The following is a 19,929-nucleotide window of genomic DNA, read 5'->3' as shown; positions in this document are numbered from 1 at the left end:
GTGGCTGATTCTAGTCAACAATCCATCCACTCGCTGCACAGTTCTGCAAGTAGAATGGTTGGTAAGTGCCAACCTTGGAGAAAAGACTTCACCTTTCTTGCCACAGCTGCTGTTCTATGTATCATCATTAAGTTCATTTATTTCTGTCTGTATCCACAAGAAAATTTTAGTTCTAAGTAGTTACCAGCTACCTGGTCAAGTGGTTACAATCAGACATCAGACTTCCTCACAGCCACCTAGTATGTTTCATTTTATTACCTTTGAATAGTGAAAAATCGCTGTTTGAATTATTATGAATTATTGAGTTATTTTTATGGTGGTGATGCTGAAGTTTTGTAATATGACCTTATAGTATAGTACAGCAACATTGTGATTAGAAAATATTTTCCTTAAAATATACTTCATGTGCTTGTTTTTCCCCCAGAAAACTAGCAGCACTTAAAAACATGCATTCAGTTTTAAAGCACAAAATTTTTGGGATCCAGAAAGCATATTTCTAGCAACTTACTTTCACTAGCTGAATAGTCCTGTGGATCAAGTATCCCTGATTCCTGCAGTGATCTAATACAGGAGTCCACCAGCTCCAGACCAGTGGTGAGTTCATCTTCTATATCCTTCTGACCATCTATAATGAAATTAACAACATAAAAACGTAAAAGAAGGGCAAAAAGGTAAAGCCATATATATGCGAGAAAAAAGCTAAAACCAGTTATATGTGACTAAGCATTCACAGCTGATGAAGGAATGGAGGCCACCCATTCCCAGGATGTTGGCCATACTGAAAACTGTGCTGTCCTTTGAAAGTATGGCCTTGGATTAATAAAAGCAAAATGAGAATATTTAGGTCTAGTAGTAAAAAAAGCCAGAGACACATTTAGCAATACCCCCTCTCAAAACTCTACATTAGTTTCAGTGTACTTTTTGTCAACCCTAACAATTTTTGCCAAATCTTGTCACTTTTTAAGTAGAGTTTTCACATGCTAGCAATGAGAAAAGCCACACAAAAACCCCAACAAAAACCTCCACATACATCAATGTGCTTTTCCCCTCCATCTTCTTTAGGCAAAAAATGATCCTTCTGGGAGAGAATATAAGTAATATATATGGTAGGTAAGTACATTACCTTGTGTTTGCCAGTGAAACTGCTCTTCTGTTGAACTGGAAGAGAAAGGAAAAAGTGATCATTTTAAATTAAATTGTTCTGTAGTGTGCCATGAATATTCAGATATAAACTATTCTGAAGGAACTGATTTAAGAGAAGAACACTCTTAAGAATAAAAAGCATATTTATAATACATAATTTTATATCTAGTTCTAATTAATGACTTGTACAGCATTCACTCAGTAGGAGGGAAGCATCATTACTTTTTTATCAAGTAATTTCAATCATACATATAGAAATTGGCCTCTTGGTCTTGATATACAAACTACACTATTTCAAAGCAAAAACATTAGCATTCTTAAACTTTTTTGGATCCTTCCATTAGTCTGATTCTCCATGTTTATCAAGGAAATTATAAATTGCTTTCTCAAGTGAATATTGGCATGTGATTTCTGAAAGAAAGTACGATTCCTTGTTCTACTGATCATTATGTGCATTTTTATATTATTCAAATGTGCAGCTAAGTTAATTCAATTGGCCTACACAGGAGAGTAAATTTAGATGTGTTTGTGCTTCTTTGTACAAGCACTTAAGCAACAGAAGGTGTTAATTTTAAAATAATGAGCATGCATGCCAGAAGATGGGTTAGGTAGGGTATTTTTCTTTTCAATAAAATGAAATATACATTTAAATGAATGATAAAATGAATTGGGTATTCAATTAGGCAATGACTACACTTTCCTCAAAGGCATGTCCTGTTTCTGCTTCAATATAGATCTTTCTCACGTGACAAGAATACAAAAAGGACTGAAGTTACTCAGTACTAACCATTCTTTTGATAACAGTGAACTGATTATTACACTCATGACTGAAAGATTTTTCTGTACCTTTTTATAACATACTTATAGGGGAGAACAACACTCTCTGTTGCATCCATAAGTTAAAAAAAACGAAGACTGAGATTATTTTAACTTTTCAAACAATTATATTTATTTCTTTATTTCTTTATTTATTTTCTGAGGTTGAGACTAAATGTTCTTTTGGATGAGTAAATGGATTTAAATCTCTAATTGTTTTCCCTTTTACCAGAAGATGCTGGATCACTTATGAATATGTCAGTATATCTCCTACCATCTATGCTCTGAACAATAGTAATGTAAATGAAATTAAATGCTTCCTTGTGGAAGTCTATTTGTACGGTAAAGAACTTGTATCAATTATTTACCAGATTTGATAGTGTTAAAAAAATATAACAAATGTCTAATTTACATAAAAATAGTTCTAAAAGAACTTTTAATTTCTACCTGGGATCACAAATGTTAAGGTGGCAAGTTCAAAATTTATACATCATCATAATTTTCCTAATATCTCCAGTCTGTGGTTTATATTGACTCACTGTAGAGATGTCATAGATTAGGAAGCCAGTCCTTTGGTGAGATAGTGAACTAAAATTTTTGCATTCAAGCCCACTGAACTGAACAATATTGAAGACAAATGTTGCCAGAGTCCTCGGACAAACAATAATAACTGCAAAGTGCTGAACTGGATGAAATTACATAATTTAAATTACCTTTTGAAGTTAAACCCTAGTGATGACTAGGGACAGTGACTCTTTTTGAAATAACACTTTTTCCAATTTATTCCTTTTGTCTGATTTTCAGATTTACTAAATAATTGCAGTTTCATCTGACATATTGGGACTTACTTGGGAGCAATCTTCCTTTGTGTAATTAACACAATCCATAATAACTAATGTACCACTTTCCACTCTAGAGTCCCTCTTTCAGTATCCAAATATCTACGTGATAGATATCACTTCACCAGACAGAAAAAAATGTAATATCTCAGGTGGTATTCTTGCTGGCAGAATTAATTACTAGATGTTGCTGGCAAGAACACGATGATGTAAAAGCCAATGCCACCTCATCCGAATAAGTTAGAAAAGAAAATCAAGTTGTGCATAAAGAGTGAATTACCATTTCCAGGAATTCCAGCTCAGTCCTTTTTAAGTAGCAAACTTGTACAAAATGTAACGAAGTTCATTCTGTTCAATGAATCACTTCTGGTTGATTCACAGTAATCCCCAATATCACTTGGCTTCCACAGAAAAACTGTACTGTATCCATATTAATCTTAGGATCACAATGAATTTTCACTGCATTTTGACTTCTCCAATTTAAGTCACACTTCACCACTACTGTAATGGTCTTTCAATAAATAATGTAGCTCTTAGAGTCATGATAACAGATCCACCATCAGAACTTTTATCCTAATGCTGCCTTCTTATTCAACATGTGGAGTATGAACCAGGCTGTGCAGGGCAGTGGTGATCTCCATCCCTGGAGGTATTTAACACATGTAGATGTGACACCTGGGGACATGGTTTAGTGGAGTAGGACTTGGCAGTGCTGGGTTAACACTGGGACTCAATGGTCATAAAGGCATTTTCCAAATTAATAGATTCTATGATTCTCTATTCAAGTTGTATTTGCTTCTACAGTGATATCCGTATATTCTGGTATGGAAAGAGTGCTGTTTTCCTTAGTTAAATTCATGTTCTTTAGCTTTTTAACAATCCAGTATAGTTGGATATTGAAACTGCCATTTCTTGGTTGCAAACCAATGCCAGAGCCTTGCAAACCAACTTTTAAAGGGCTTCCATAGAAGACTTTATTAGAATTTGCCATAGTATTAATTTAGCTACTCTTTATTTTTCCTTTTTCTTTTTTTTTCAGCTGAACTTCCTCTGCTTTTGACCTAAAAAAGATTCCTGACTGAAGCAACCTGACCTGTTTGTGCAGGAAGTCTTTAGGCTGTCACACAAATGTGCCGAATCTGCTTGAGTGAATAAAAGGGAATGCTTTTTTGTCCTTTTCTTTCAGGTGTTTGTTTCCCAGCTTCACAAGAGCTCAGTGACTGTACAGATACATCAAATACATGGAAAGACAAAAGCCCAATAATTAACAGAAGTATTGTCCTAATAAATTTTTCAGCATGTCCAGCAAAACAATATTTTTGCTTCATACTTTTTTCCTAAAGAAAAATGCACCAGCAACCCCTTTTCTGCATATTTCTATGCTTCATTATATAAGTTTGCAAAGGTTAGTATCTTTGACTAAGGAAGATGAGCAGTAAAATTCTTTATCAAATTGTTCTGAACTAAGGTAACTTGAGTCCACCTTAAGAGTTTGAGAAGGGATTTTAACCAGAACTATAATAGTATAGCATTAGAAATCATAGCATAAAATATGACTGAGCTGAGAACTCAACCAGTTAGAATTACTACCTCCCTTAACCCAAACTCAGAATAATAATTGTTATTTATTTATTCTTCTTTTATTTTTGGTGGTCATTTCGTCCTGTATATACTTCAAATGTTCTAGGTACCAATAAGACTAGTGTTCTACTTAATTCTACCTGGCTTACAGAAAGAATCCTCCATCAATATTCAACTACACAAAACTTGATTCTTCTATGCTTATATTGTCTGGAAAATTCAATGTATTGAAGGAAAATTGCAAGGAAGCTGAATAATTTAATAATGAGAAGATAATGCTAAAACCCAAACAAATGAACAAAACACTTGACTAAACCAAAGAAGAATATTGTTATTTTTTAGATTGTGTTAATTTTTGCACTAATGAACGTGTCTTCTGTGAGGATGCACTACACTGTGTTTAAAGCTTTACCTTTAATAACTACCTAGGAAAGGAGATATTCCAGTAAAAATTTTTTTACCTCCCTAGGCAAGAATGAGCAAAATAAATATCCACAGAACAGTCATCTTGATTCCAGCTGAACTCACATGTTCGCATTTCTGCATGCATGTCAGGAGTGAGAACCCTCCGTGCGTGACCTTGCATGTGGGGAGGGCGAAAGGCAAATGAGCACAGCACGCTGCAGGGAGCTCGTTTTGGGGAGCATCACCTGGGGAGCTCCACCTGCCTCTGCACAGCAAGGACACAGCAGAAGCCCAGAGCATTGCAGAAATGCAGATTTTCTACAGCCAGCTGAGGATGTCAGGCAGTAATAGAAAAATCCCAGACTGACCTACAGTTTCTCTATAAACAAGCAACAAGCCAGGCCTTAGGGAGCCTTCATTTTTTCCTGTAATTCAAGTTAAGTTAAACAAGGAATGGGTGCCCTTTCATGATGGAGTTGATAGGAATCCACCATGATAAGATGGACTCTGTGTAGACAGCTAGCACCTGCAAGGTGAGTTACAGAAGACCAACAAATGCCTCTCCCAGCAATTTATGGGAGTCAAAAGCAGTTTTGGTGGTACAGAAGTGAATGTTTCATATGACACCAAAATAATGCTTTCCTGGACAATATTCATCAGCCATATTTCTATGAAAGCAACCAAAGTCATCAAGGGAGGTAACCCAGAGGTGGGGAATGCTATTGTGTACTTTGGCAGAAGAAAAGCTGCCTGAGGCATCCTCGGACTGTGTTGCTATTAGGGCCTGTACAAACACCCAAAAATTCACTTCCAAAGCAGGTGCTGGGAAGCGGCAAAGGTACCTTGGACTCAGTTGAACTCCTAGAAGGCAGATATGTGCCTGTGGCACTGGCAGCAGGAACAATGGTAGGCAAAGGTAAGTTACACCAAACCCCAGGTCAAGACACATTTTGCACACTACCTGGATGCAGCTGTACTTGTAGCATCACTTGGGTTTAGTTTTAGACATCACTTGGGTTTAGTTTTAGACATTACATGGCCTAATGTGAGACCCAGCCCACTTCAGAGGAATACCTTGATAGGTTCAGAGCCATAAGGAGCTCCACTGCCCTGTATACACACTTCTCCAGCAATAGTATTTCATATGCAGCCTGCAGAAGTTCATTTTTTTTCCCATGCACCAAAATACATCAGTGCACATGCACAGCAGGCCAAAGCAGTTAGTTATTCATTGCTTTGCTGCTCCCCAGAACACCACAGCAAAGAAACTCACTTCTTGCTGGAAAGGGAGGTAGGTTTTCTTTCATTCAGTGTTTCTGGCACACTTGTTGCTTTATCACTGAGCCTGCATACAGGCTGCCAGGGCAAATTCACACTTTTGTATTCCTCTAATTATCCAAGAAATGTTTGTGTGCCTATCCTTTGTGTAAAAGTCATTCAGTTTACAGTTGTCACTCATTTTTTGAGAAAGTGCTATAGCTATTGTTACACTAAAATATTTTTATTGTTTTCTGAAACAATTAATGAAATTATATCTAAAACAATTCATAAAATTAAATATAACACTACTGTAGAAAAGCTATGAAAGGATTTTACAAGGAGTTGTATCAGCACATGATCTTTTAAATTATTTCTACAAGGAAGCTACACAAACATTGCTGTATATAATTACAGGTAGATACTGTCTCATTGATTTTTAAATTGTTTTTTTCTTGTGAAAGGTGGAAGAAAAAAGATCCAGCAGCATTTCACAAAGAAGCAAGGAGGCTGAAAAATTAATATTCCATCTAAAGCAAAGGAGAAGCAGATTTTAAATCAGCAGTACATTTCAGGTTTTCTGCAAAATAGTAAACAATTTTTAGTATCAACTATCTGGTGGGGAAAAAAACCCAAACAACTTAAGAATAAATTTTACATTAAATAATCCTGCAAAAAAGTACCAACCCCTCAATAAATTACGATAGTAAAAACAGTCCTCAAGAACAACTTTTGGGTTTAGTGGCCAATTTAAAATTACATCAAAATCTATGACAATGGTAGTCTCTCCCTTCACCTTTATAAATGTGATACTGTAGGCTCTCTCAAATATTTAATAGCACTCTATTAGTCTATTAGTCTATACCTCTATTAGTGGTATCAGCCTGGCTACCCTATCAAGAAGTCCATTTTTTTGATCCAATCCCCAACAATGATCCTGGAAAATAGAAAAAAAAATATCCAACAAACCAAAATAAATAAATAATACCCCCACAAACCCACACATATTTTACTGATGGCTTCTCTCTTGTACCTTGGAAATTTCAAACTGACTTTTAAAATGATGACAAAGTTTTTAACTGTAGACACCAGAAAACCATTCAGGTGGTTAATTCCCACCTTTATTAGAACAACCTCGCTTCAAGTTCCTGCAGGGAAAGAAAACTAATTTTTTTCTCAGAAAAATCATTGTTATTCCCTAGGTTTACAAAATCAATAGCAGAACTTTGTGGCTTTGCTGTGAAGTTTTTTACTTCTTTCCAATGATGCAAGGAAATATTTGCAGTCAAATTTCCAAACAGGTCACAAAAATCAATGTTACCTCTGCATTTAGTACTTGCAAAAATTTGCAGACATGCTTTTCCTTTAAAAACAAGTTTTAAACTGCTCCAGTCCTATTTAAATTAAATTTTCCTATACTGATTGTGCTTAATAAAACTGTTCTGTTTCTTCTTATTTAAATGTGATTTAAAGTTCAGGTACTGCACAGCATGCATGGAAAGGCACCAGCAGCCTTGCATTCCACAAAGTGCACTGCTTAAGGGCTTGCAAAGCATGTGCCAGAGGCTGTTATTTAATGGACAAAGCATAACAAATCCTGATTTCTGTAGTTTTTGACCATCACTCCTGAAATGGTCTACAAGAGCATCAACTATAGTAAATTTTATTTTGTTACAGAATTAATTCCACACAGACCAAGCCCCCAAAATCCATTTACTTCAGTTTTGAATGAACTTGGTCACCTAGGGAGAGAGCACTTGCTACTTCCCTTGCAACCAGCCAGTTTCCTTTAGCTTTAGTTCTGCAGATAGGTACTGTGGTGACAGTGAACACACAGAATTCTTTCAAAGAGTGGAAGCCTTTGAAGCTCTGCTGTTCCAAGGAGAAGAATTTAGAGGGCAATAAGTACTTTGTGTATTTATTTAACTTTAAACTTGGACACAATAACAACATTAGGGAAACAAATACCTTGTGATTGCCCCGTTCTCACTCTTCCCCTGATGCCTGTTTCATGCCCTTATGCATTCCAGATGGGATACTGGGCTAGATAAGACTCCAGTTCTGAATCCATACAACCACTCTTTTGTTCTTATTTAGAGAAGCCAAAATCAAACCAAATTACTTAATTTTGCATTTTACCATTATCAATTAATTAAGAAAAAGGAAGATGGTTCACAAAAAGAAGGAATTAGCTCAAGGCAGGATTTCTGCTAATGCTGTTAGCTCTTCTGGTTTGCTTCAAACCTATTTTTATTTGAGAAAAGAGTTCATTTCCCAAACTGAACATAGCTACACAGGAACACATTTAGAAGAGAATAGAATTAGAATATTTCAGCTGCAAGGGATCTACAATGACCATTGGGTCCAAATACCTGACCACTTCTGGTCTGACTGAAGGTTATGCAGCAGGTTATTGGGATCATTGTCCAAATGGCTCTTAAACGCTGACAGGTTTGGGGCCTCAGCCACCTCTCTAGGAGCCTGCTCCAGTGTTTGACAACCCTCTTGGTAAAGAAATACTTTTTCACGCCCAGTCTGAATGTCTCCTGACACAGCTTTGAACTGTTCCCAGGTTCCCTGTCTCTGGATTCCAGGGAGAAGAACCCAGCTCTTCCCTCTCTCATCTCCTGAGGAAGCTGCAGACAATGAGCTCACTGCTCAGCCACATTAAATTTTAAATTTTGCCGCTTCTACACAGCAGAGCAATTTAAATAGTAGTGTACTGTGCTGTTCCTCCAGTCCCAGTCGTGGCATTTGGATCTGATCCAAACCAAACAAGCATTTAAAATAGAATCAGAAATGGCAAATTAGAAAAATCTATAGTAGAGAGATAGAATCATCCCTGCCCTAAGGCAACAGAGCAGTCTGGTGCCTAAATCACACCACAGCCTATCAGTACCCATAAAACTGTGTTCTTCAAGCACGCCTTATTGACAACATCGCACAAAAAGTAGGATAGTGGTTGCCATGCTTTAAAGAAAACAGTACAATGCCCTAAAAGATAAAATGAGGTCTAATTTCTTCATTTCCTTCTCCCACTTATTCCAAAAGTATATCTTTAAAGCACTTGTGCACAGTGTGATGGAACTAGTTAAAATATTTTGTGAGAAATCAAAACAGTGACTAAGTTCAATGTAACCATGGGGCTATTCCCTGTCTTTCTTATTGAAACCTCTATTCTCTATAGAAAACAATATGTTATTTTAGTTAAGAAACTATTATAAAAGATACCACCACAGCTGTATTTTCTTTGCATCAGGTTTTGAAAGATGCCTTCAGGGAGAGTGTGCAGAGAGTAGCACTGTGGAAAGGTATTTTCCCAGTGGAGCAGAAAAAGGTACTGAAGAACGAGAAGTAGGAGTGAATTTCTTGCAAGGTGCCTTAAACAACCTATGTTTTGATGCTGAGTAAGAAACATTCAGTGAATATGAGATCAATTATTTTCTGAGGCACATGGTTCCCTATGCATTGTATCAGCACTGTGGTTTGGGTGTTAACTCAATCCACGGATGCATGGAGACAGTCACCTAAAAATAAGATTTATAATACTTTTTTCATTATTTATATATTTTTGGTTCTGGTACCATAACATTCATTTCCAAATAGATATGGTGTAATATAAATGAAATTCCTTTAAGGAAATCCACTTCTGTAAATGAAGATAATGCAATATTTTTTTTTCCTAGGAACAGCTAACCGCTAAAGCAGGTTAAAAAACAAAGAGCACTAGTAACATAAAGCTCCTCATCTTCTCAATATCAACAAATTGACAAGGAAATCCCTTCTGCAGAAGAATTAATCCTTAACATGAAGATCAAGCCAAGAGCCTCATGCTGACCATTGTTTTTGGTAATTTATGTAAAGTGTGATCACACTTTATATGACTATTTCAGGTACAATATTTGTTCTGTGTTGTCCGTGGTAAATAATAGAAAGGGATTTTCTCTATGTTTTGAGAGGATGATTCATTTTAAATTCAGCACTTCCTTAGGGAAATAATGCAGACAGAAGCCAGACGGCCTCTACCTTGAAGAAAGTGTATTCCATGCAGGAAATTCCCAGTACACACACGCAAAAAGCCTCTCACTGTGTGAAATCGCACATCGCAGCCCTTCCCAGTTCTTCTCCCTTGCAGCCTGTTCACATTAGCTTCACTCAGCTGCTTCCAAGAAATATCCCTGCACAGGGCTCCTCACCTTTGCCTCTTTCATTGTAAACAATTCTTTCCATTTCTCTGCATTCCTTTTCCCCTCTACAAAAGAAAATACAGAACCAGGATGTTTCTTCTGTTTATTTAGCTACTTCCTTTCCTGCAGCTTATGTCTGCTGGAGCCAAGGAGCAAACTCCTACTGTGCCTCCACAGTGGTCGGAAGGCCCTTCCAACTAACAAAGAATAGTCTCAATGTCAGTATATTGTCTGAATTTGGCACTAAAGAGACTGCATGGTGGTCATCTATACCTTACATGTAGTCTTTTGTTTCCATATTCTACAGATGTGTGAACATGAAACACTCCCATCAAACACAAGCAGATACTGTAGGAAGCAGGAAAGATTTTGTTGATCTTTTTTACGGGAGAATTTAGAAACATTTGGCCCAGTCCCCACTTAAAGCTGGGCTACTTTCAAAGTACTGTCCTGGACGTAATGTACCAAGGCACGTGGGAGACTCCATCAGTATTCTGCTGTTCAGTATTTGTTCAGTTAATTATCTTTTTTTAATAGAAAAAATAAAGACTGATAAAAGGTCAAATTAGAAGAGTTTGGTGAACTTAGATGAAAGAATTGAAGTCTGAGAAGGGAGTACAACTGGCTTTTATAATTTAGCTAGACTGAAGAACAGGAGAAAAAGATATAGAGGAAGCACACGTGGGACAAGGACAAATAAGTTGAAGCTGGTCACTGAAATTTTCGTTGGAACTTAAAAAAAATGTAATAAAACATCACAGAAACAGGCTATCCCATGCAATTTGAGTTGAGATGTCAAAACCATACTCACTCTGCTCTTAGAAGGTTGGTTCATAAGTTTATTAGAAAGAGCTGGTATTAGTTCCAGCTTCAAGGAACTGGAGGACAGCCTGGGATAGCACCTCCAGTTCTGTATTTGAAATAACCTTAATCTGTGATGCTGGCAAGTTGATGATTGTTACAGAGCAGTATCCACACAACTGCATAAAATCATAACTGATACCGCCAGAAACACCAGGCAATAGAGTTTTCTAGAAGCAGCCAGTACCAAGAACCATGTATGTAAAAACTGATGAGTTACATTTACATTTCAGTGAATGAACATAAAAGCAACAGAAAACTACTTTCTAAACTAAAATGTTAGATGAATGTAAAGGTAATTGGGTCTGTTAGGCAAGTGATAAGCAGCTGGATCAACCCATGAAAAATTGCTATTGATTTATGATTTTAACTATATGAGTGAAAGTTCTTATTTGCAAACTGTCTGTATACAGAGTTGACAAATTATCCAAGTAACTAAAATGGCACATGGTAATAACAGCTATTTAGCTATATGGATAACCTTTAATCACACATTTATTAGTGAGAATGACTAAAATTATATTTATGCAAGTTGACAAAAAGTAAATGTAACCTTTAGACAGATTGGGAGCATTGCTGCAAGCACAGAGTGTTTCTATTCTGGCTTTTTCCACCACTAAGGTGCAGAGGGGAAAATGAGAATCAGTTTCCTATGAAAATAATATTTCTTCAATTATTCATTGCCTACCAGGAGCAATACAACACAGGAGACATCACATAAGTAAAACCAGGTTCATAGGTCAGACATTTAGCAAAGACAGATGTAAGAAGTATGCTGTATTTTAAAAAATTATAAACAGACATTAAAAAGAATACTCTTAAAGAATAAAAAGATTTTTTTTAGAATTAAGAAAATATCTTACAGATCTTGTACTAGTGATGCTGAAACAAATAATATTTTCAAACATATTTATTCTTATCAGAATATTATACTAGAAAACATTGTGAAAGTTATTAGACAACTAAACCAAGCCTTTGAAATTTTGTTTTGTTAACGAAAGGGTGAAATCACCTTTCTACTTATATATTCTTTACATCCAGAACATGAAGTCTTACAAGACAGTTAAATATTGAATCTTTTCATTTCATATATAAGCTACTTATTTCAACACTGAATTACAGTAATTTCACGAATACAAGCCGCACCAATTTGACCAAAAGTTTGGTGGAAACCCGGAAGTGCGGCTAATATTCGAGGGCGGCTAATACATGAACAATATTCTAAAAGCTGCCAACACGGAAGTGAGAGCCCGCGGCAGCCCCAAGCCAAGCTGGAGCCCGGCCGGCCCCGGCTGAGGTGGGAAAGCCTGGCAGAGGCGGGGCCAGCAGTGTGGGGGACGGGCGGCAGAGCCTGAGCCAGCAGGGCGGGGCAGGGAGGGCAGCAGAGGCCGGGCCAGCAGGGCGGGGGAGCCGGGAGAACTGGGGCTAGCAGTGCAGGGGAGCATGGCAGAAGCAGGAAGCCCGGCGGGTGGGGCTGCCTGGCAGCGGGGCAAGCCCAGCAGAATCGGGGCCAGCAGCGTGGGGGAGCCTGGCGGTGCGGGGGGCTGCAGTGCCGGCCAGGGCGAGGAAACGCGGCGGCGGTGCAGACGGGAGGGGGCGGCCAGCGAGCCTGGCGGTAGCCGCCCCGCCGGCAGAGCCTGGCAGCGGCGGCAGCCCTGCCGGCTGGGCGAGCAAGTATGGTGCGGGGTGACCGGCGTGCCTGGCAGCGGCGGCAGCGGCTGGCCCGCCGGCAGGGCGAGTAAACGCAGCAGCGGGGCGGCCAGCGTGCCTCGCAGCGGCGGCGGTGGCTGGCCCGCTGGCAGGGCGAGTAAACGCAGCGGCGGGGCAGTGCTGACGGGAGAGGGGGGCCAGTGAGCCCAGCAGCGGCTGCAGCACCACCCGGCCAGCCCCGTCGGCAACCATGAGCGGGCCGAGCCTTCCTGGCTCCGCCCTGAGCCAGTAAACCCCGCTATGCCGCGATCCTGTTACTAATTGGCCAATTTGTGAAAGCTGCGCACAGATTCTCGCTACGAACGAAAGTGCAGCTAATATTCGGGGTGCGGCTTATCTATTGACAAAGACAGCAACATTGTCGAGGCACCGGAAGTGCGGCTTATACTCTGTGCGGCTTGTATTCGTGAAACTACTGTATTTCTGTCGCAATTACTTTGCAACAAAACTTTATGTCCTGGTCCAGTCCTGAAGGTCTGCCAACCAGCTAAATCATGAAGGGATATACTAGTAGCCAGAGTTAGACTAAAACTCTGATCAGATCAAAAAACAAGTGCTCAGTCAACTTTGGAAATTCTACACACAACTTCTTTGTTCTATTTGGTATTTCTATAACCCCTCTATTGCTCACTGTCTGCATATTGAAGCAAGTAAAAAAATTCCCCGTCTGCACCTATTATCGTGCAGTTGATATTGCTACAGCTGAATTGCAGACTTTTTCCTAACGCTTGTAGCCTGTTTTGGGCAATCTTACCAATACTCCTGAGAAAGAAAAGCATACCCCTGAATTCCATATTATTGTTCCTTTAAGTTGCCAAAAAGACCATCTTCCTCTCCACAAAATGGGGAGACCAAAGCAGAGAGTAAATTGGATGAGTAGTCAAAGCTGTCTGTTACTTATTTATTGCAATTTTTTCCAATGCAAATATGGCAAATACAAGAGAAGTGACTTCACAAATACTGCAGGTTCTCACATTACACTGAAAAAAATGCAGGAGGATTAACTATATGCTTTTATCACTTGTAAATATTTAAGAGACCAATTGGTCTGTCACTTATGGTAGCACTGAGTTCATATCTAAGAACCTTGTAATAAAAGAATTCACCTGCTGAGATGGCTTGTTTGATAAAACAAAATTCTACCTACTGCAGTCCTCAAAGCACTTCAAATCTGAAAGTTGTAACACTTTAAAGTATTAAGATAGGGCAGAGATCCTCATCCTGTGGATGGGACCATCTAGTACTTTCTGTAAAGTCTGCACAGTTATGCAGAAAAATGTTAAATTGTATTTGGTTAAATAAAAGCACTAATTTTCTTTGCTGACTCTGCTGAAGCAGCAGACAAGGAAAATGAAACCCAGATCTCAAGTAACTAACTGAGCTTTACATTGGTAGATACAATTCTTTGAAAGTCCTTTGTTTTGGAAAAAGTTTACTGAAGCATAAGAAAATTGAGTTCTTGGCTACCAATGCAAATCCCTCCTTAGGATGCCTCAACATCACTTGCTCAAAACAATTAATTAAAATTCTTTCTTTCCCATTCCTAGTAGGTCAGAATCCAGTTAGTTTTCACCAAAGCTCATGCCACTAAGTAGTATTTTCCTCTTTGTTCCCATCTAAATCACCGTGTTTCATGTTCAGAAACATTACATATACATAAAAGTTACCAGCTTTGCAGTTATTTTAGCTTTCTTTAATTACACTAAGTGAAATTTTGAGGAGCTCTCAGCTACTTTATGCCAACATTCTCTAACTCTCTTAACTTCTTTCTCTTTGAATATCTTAATCTAGGCTTAAAAGGTGATTGTGAAATTCAGATTTTATATTACTTGTTCAGTGCATCTTGGAAGTAGTCCAATCAAAAAGCTAAATCTGTTCTCACTGCAAAACAGCTGATATGAAAAGCAAGGAAACCGATTTGTTTTGTTTTGTTTTTTTTTTTCTCCCTGAATATGAATCACATAAAATCTGTTCTAGACTTCACAATATTAATTTTTCAAAGAACAGAAATGTTAAAACTCAGATTTGAAAACAATAATTTTGCTTAAGCAATGAGTTTTGTGGCCATTTTGAGTAAGAACAGTATTTGCAAGTTAGCTTCAGGGCTGTCAATGTCAAGAGAAGAGACAGATTTGTACTCCCTGTCATGTTGCAACCTCTGCACAAAGCCAGATCAATGAGTGTTGGCTAGGAGGTATTCCTAGCCTTCAATTGTTTTAAAAATTGTATCCAGATCCTAATTCCTAATGTGTTTTTTTTGTTGTTGTTTTAAAAATTTGCTAGTAATTCAAAAGGAAAAGAAATAAATACACTTGATTTTATTAAGGTTTGACAGAGTGCAATTTCTTTCACGGAGTTAAAAAAACAGAAAAGTATATCTAATACATCTGGAATTCCATTGGGCATTTAACCCATTATCACACAACATTGCCAAGTTAACATCTTCAAAAAGAAAGTAGGAAACAGTACAAGATTTGAACACTGTGCATAAAAAGAGCCAGACAAGAGACAATTGGCAGTGTTAAACTGAAGCTAAGCAAAAGAGACACAGCCCAGCATTCCCCGAAAGTCAATCTTGGGGGAATACAGTTTTCCACAGAAGCATGCAAGACAAATTCAGGCAGTTTGAAAACCAGGCAAGATCAGAACCTGAAATGTATTAAAGCAGTCCTTTTGGTATCAGATAAGACTGGACTTTTTGACCTCTGTCTAAAACTAAATACTAATAAAAATTGCATGTGAAATGTTGGTGATACACACTAATAGTGGCCAAATTTTTCTGTCCTATTTTTCTAAAGACATTGTTTTCACCACTGAAGAAAAGAAAAATTTGAAAATGTTCTTCTTCAGCATCGTGAGCTCATAACACCTTTAAAATTTCCATATTATATGTGAAGACAGTCTTCTCAAGATTGACAGGTTCTATGAAGTCCTCTTTACAAGAGCAGAAGCGCTTTCAAGAAGTAATACATAATTAAAATAATCTGCACAAGAATCCAGGTTGCACTCCATCAGCAAGTGACTCCCCTGTGTGTCAGGTCAGCTCCAGGCAGCTGCAGGGCACAGAGCTGGAGACAGTGACAAGAGGTGACCTCAGTTTGACAGTCAGCACCCTCACCTGCCTTTTCACAGGGCGAACTGACCTGTGCTGGACAGAATCCAGAAATACCGAAGTGCATGAGTGAACATATCATCAGTAGTAGCAGAAAAGGATCAAGGATTCCCTGGTGAATCTACGTGAGGAAAACTCTCCTACAGTACATGGTGTTTGTACACATGGTAGGTGGCCTGATTGCCTAGTTAATTCCTTTCCACTTCAGCCCAAAACTTCAATATTGCTGCTACCCAGTGCCTGTACTCAAAAAGCTGTATTTCTGAAAACCTTTAACATGAGTTACTTGGGAAGCTTTTGAGATTCTTTTCTGTTTCCTGTTCTTCATAATTACTATCTCCTCCTCCCATCTCCTGCCTATTACAATATGCATTAATGAAACCTGTGACAAGACCAAGCACATTGAAATATCAAGTACTATTTATTCAGCGAATAAATATATTTATTGCAAACAATTAATGGATCCTTTTATTTCTTCCTAAGCAGATTTTAGGTTCAGATTTTACTCAGATCAATAGGAGTTGAAGAAGGTAGATTACTGTGCAAGTGAGGCTACCCCTAAAACATGAGATTAAAAAAATTGGTATATTAAGCAACTTGATTTCAAGTATATGAAGCAGGTATATTTTGCACATGTCAGTACTTAGGTTTGACACATAGATTTAACTCTTGTAAACCCAGAGCCAATGCTGCTTAGAAAAAGCAGGTGGTTTGTTCTGGTTTGTACAGTGTGCTTGGCATCACTGTCAGTGTCCTTCTACCCAGGACATCATATGTAAGAAGGTCTGGCTGCATTAAAAATCCAGTCTCAAATTGCACTGCAGACAGAAAAAAGAGAAGGTGAATGCAATCCCCATGTTTGCTTTGAAACGGTGAAAGTATAACCTGGAATCACTGGGACAGCAGAAACAGCAAGCCATGATACCATCTTCTCAGGGCTGAGTTACATTTTAAGAAACATATTTGAAAGGAAAGGATTCTTTCAACAACTTCTTCAGCCGAGGGCAATGAGACATATGTGGCATCACCTGCAAACAAACTGAAACTTGTGCTGGAAGCCTGCCTTTTGGCAATTCACTCTTTAGAGCTCTGACACAAGATATGCATGTGACAGATAGGGCAACCTTTCTCACAGCTGAAGAACAACCTGCTAAGAAAAAGTATGGCATCAACTGAAGTGAAGGGCTATCTGACATAAGATGGGCACCTTCCTCTTTCTCCTTCAAGCCCTTTGTGTGTATTTGAGCAAAGAATAAACTCTTCATTCTGGAAAAAAAAAAAAATTTATTCCTTGTTGGTGTTTAACTAGCTCAGGACACTTGACATAATTGCCATGTGTGGCAAATTCAGCTTTATGGGAGCAGCTGACCACACTGTTATTCTGTAGTTTTCACTTTCTTCCACAATGCTCAAGCTTTTCTGTTAACCCAAATAAATTTGTGACATCTGTCCCATTATTTTATGAAAGCCCTGACCACGTGAATAAGTCCATAAAAAATGGTCCTATCAGGATGTGGATTACACCTGCCCTGAATTCAGCCTTCTTTCTCCATACCCCTCCCATTGCCCCAATGCTATTTTACATCTTAAATGCCCCAGCAGGAATCTCCAGCAGTCAGATTCCATATAGCTGCATTGCAGTATATGTTACCTGTGTCTAACTTACTGTATCACAGCCATCAGCCAAGGGTGACCACAGCTCAGATACTCCACCATTGCCACTATTCTTTTCTGAGCCTATCACACTGACTTCAAGCACATTTCCATTTCCTTCTGGCTAAGTGACAAACTGAATGTGGCTAAAACGCTCTGACTGGTAGTAGCCAAATAATATTTCCTTCCTTAGGAGTACAAACTTCTCTCAACTTCTTGAGCAAACAGACTAGGCAGGGTCAGCACAGTTTGCTGGTCCCACTCATGACAAGTGTACCAGGAGACAATCCACTTGACAGCCACACTCTGGCTACAGAAGTCACAGGCTACTAGACCTGTCAGATAACTGTTTTCTCTGCAAATTGGCCACGTGTACAAAGCAAGTTCTAGACACATTTGCAGCAGTAAAAACATTTGAATACTTCTATAAACTAGAATATGTCCCAATCAGTAGCTAAGACGTTTATTTTTGTTTAATTAATTTATTTATTTAATTAATGAAGCTACCCTCACTCCTCACATCACAGCATGAATCACATTTAAAATTAACTTTATAAATATTCCAGTCATAAACATTTTTTCTATCCTTCTCTCCCTTCCATGTTTAAATTCTATTCCACCACTTTATAAATTTTCAGCTTTAAGATTGTGAGTAATACTTTGATTTTTATACAAATGGATTACTAGATCCACAGCTGTCAGTACAATTATGGCCAAGAACTTTGTAGCTTGAACAAAACTACAGAAACATTTAAATAGAGTCTACTTAAATAAATAACCAATAAACCAATACTCCTGGCAAAAAAAATAACATATTTCCAGGGAGACAGTTATTAAATATGTTTTTATTGTCCATTAAGCATGAACTTTGAAATTGTGAACTACTGTGTACAGATATATGTAGAATACAGATTAGATACTAAAGCAGTAATTTTATGATGTTATTATGTCCTAAAAATTTGATAAAGCAATATGTAAAAAGACACACAGAATGAGTTATGTACTTCAGGATCAAATATAGATAACAGTTTAGGAGATATTATATGTGTGAAGTAGAAGAGGTATATAGTGAAAACCAGAAACATATGCTAGAGGTTATTTCCCTTTCAGTGAGCCAATCCCAAAATTAAAACATTTGGTGCTCAAAATAAGGCCAAATGAGGCCTTGTGTCTGAAAATCCTGAATTTCTATAGTATTTTTAACTAGACTTACCTAAATTTCCAATTCAAATATCCTTTACATCTGAACTGTTGTTTTGTAGCCCCTTGTGAGGCTACAGAAAATTACAAAGTGGTCTTTTGTTGTTTGTGTACAGCACATCTATTCCCTAACATACATTGCCTCTCTTCATCAATTCAAGGGAAAGGCAGCTGGGTGAAAATAGCACATGAATTGTATGTGTGGAGATGAGCATTTTGAACATGATAATTTAACTGTGTAGATAACAGGACTGAGTGCAGCCTCAGCAAGTTTAGAGATGATGCAAAATTGTGAGAAGTGTTTGAGAGACCAGGGGATTGAGATGCCATTCAGACAAATCTTAACAGACTGAAGAAATGGGCTGATAGAAACCTCACAAAGTTCACCAAGGGATCAAGGAGGAACAGCCTCACTAGTGCAGGCTGGGGTCTAACCAGCCAGAAAGAATCTTTACAGAAAAGTCCTTTTGGGTAATAAAGCAGCACATAAACCAACAGGGTGACCTTGCAGTAAAAAGTGGCCAACAGGACCCAGAGCTGTATTAAGAAAATAATTTCCAGTGAGCTGAGGGAGGTGATCCTCCCTCTCTGCTCAGCATGGGTGAGGCCACACACTGTGTGCAGCGGGCAGTTCTGGGCCTCTGGGGATGTAAGACAGAGACATGGAGTGAGTCCAGTGAGGGGTCACAAAGATGCCAACTCCACTTGGCTCTCTGCCATGCAAAGAAAGGCTGAGAGAGCTGCAAAGGCTTCAAGAAGGAAAGGTTTGGAGGCATCTTCTCAATCTGTATAAGAACTTGATAGAAGGGAGCAAAGAAGATCCATGCCTCTCAGTGGTCGTGAGTGAGAGGATAAGTGGCAATGAGCCCAAATTAAGACTGAAGAAAATCCATTTAAACATGAGGAGAACTGACTACAGTTAGTTACTAAAACAGGTTGGTCAGAGAGGATGTGGAGCCAACCCTACCAGATGCAATCTTAAGCGACCTGCTCTAGTTGACCCTGCTTTGAGCTGGCACCAGACACTTCCACAGGTGCCTTGCAAGCTTGACTGTTCACTGTTTTACATCAGAATGTCAAAAAGATGGAGCATATTGGGATCTCAATGTGATTTTAAAAATGCTCGTGTTTTGTAAAGGAAGAGTGAGAAAATAAAACAGGTTTG

At 38.4% G+C, this 19,929-nt stretch overlaps 1 protein-coding gene across 1 annotated transcript in view; it reads right to left on the bottom strand.

Moving 5' to 3' along the window:
- Positions 1 to 19,929, bottom strand: part of CTNND2 (catenin delta 2) — a 667,983-nt gene that overhangs the window by 309,557 nt on the left and 338,497 nt on the right. The window contains 2 exon segments of the mRNA XM_033064576.2: positions 509 to 625; positions 1,124 to 1,158. Of these exon segments, the coding sequence (XP_032920467.1) occupies positions 509 to 625; positions 1,124 to 1,158 (152 nt within the window).

Source organism: Catharus ustulatus, chromosome 1 (assembly GCF_009819885.2).
Source record: "Catharus ustulatus isolate bCatUst1 chromosome 1, bCatUst1.pri.v2, whole genome shotgun sequence".
NCBI classification, from domain to species: domain Eukaryota; kingdom Metazoa; phylum Chordata; class Aves; order Passeriformes; family Turdidae; genus Catharus; species Catharus ustulatus.
The sequence above is the reverse complement of the archived record's forward strand: the minus strand, read 5'-3'. Positions and strand labels throughout refer to the sequence as shown.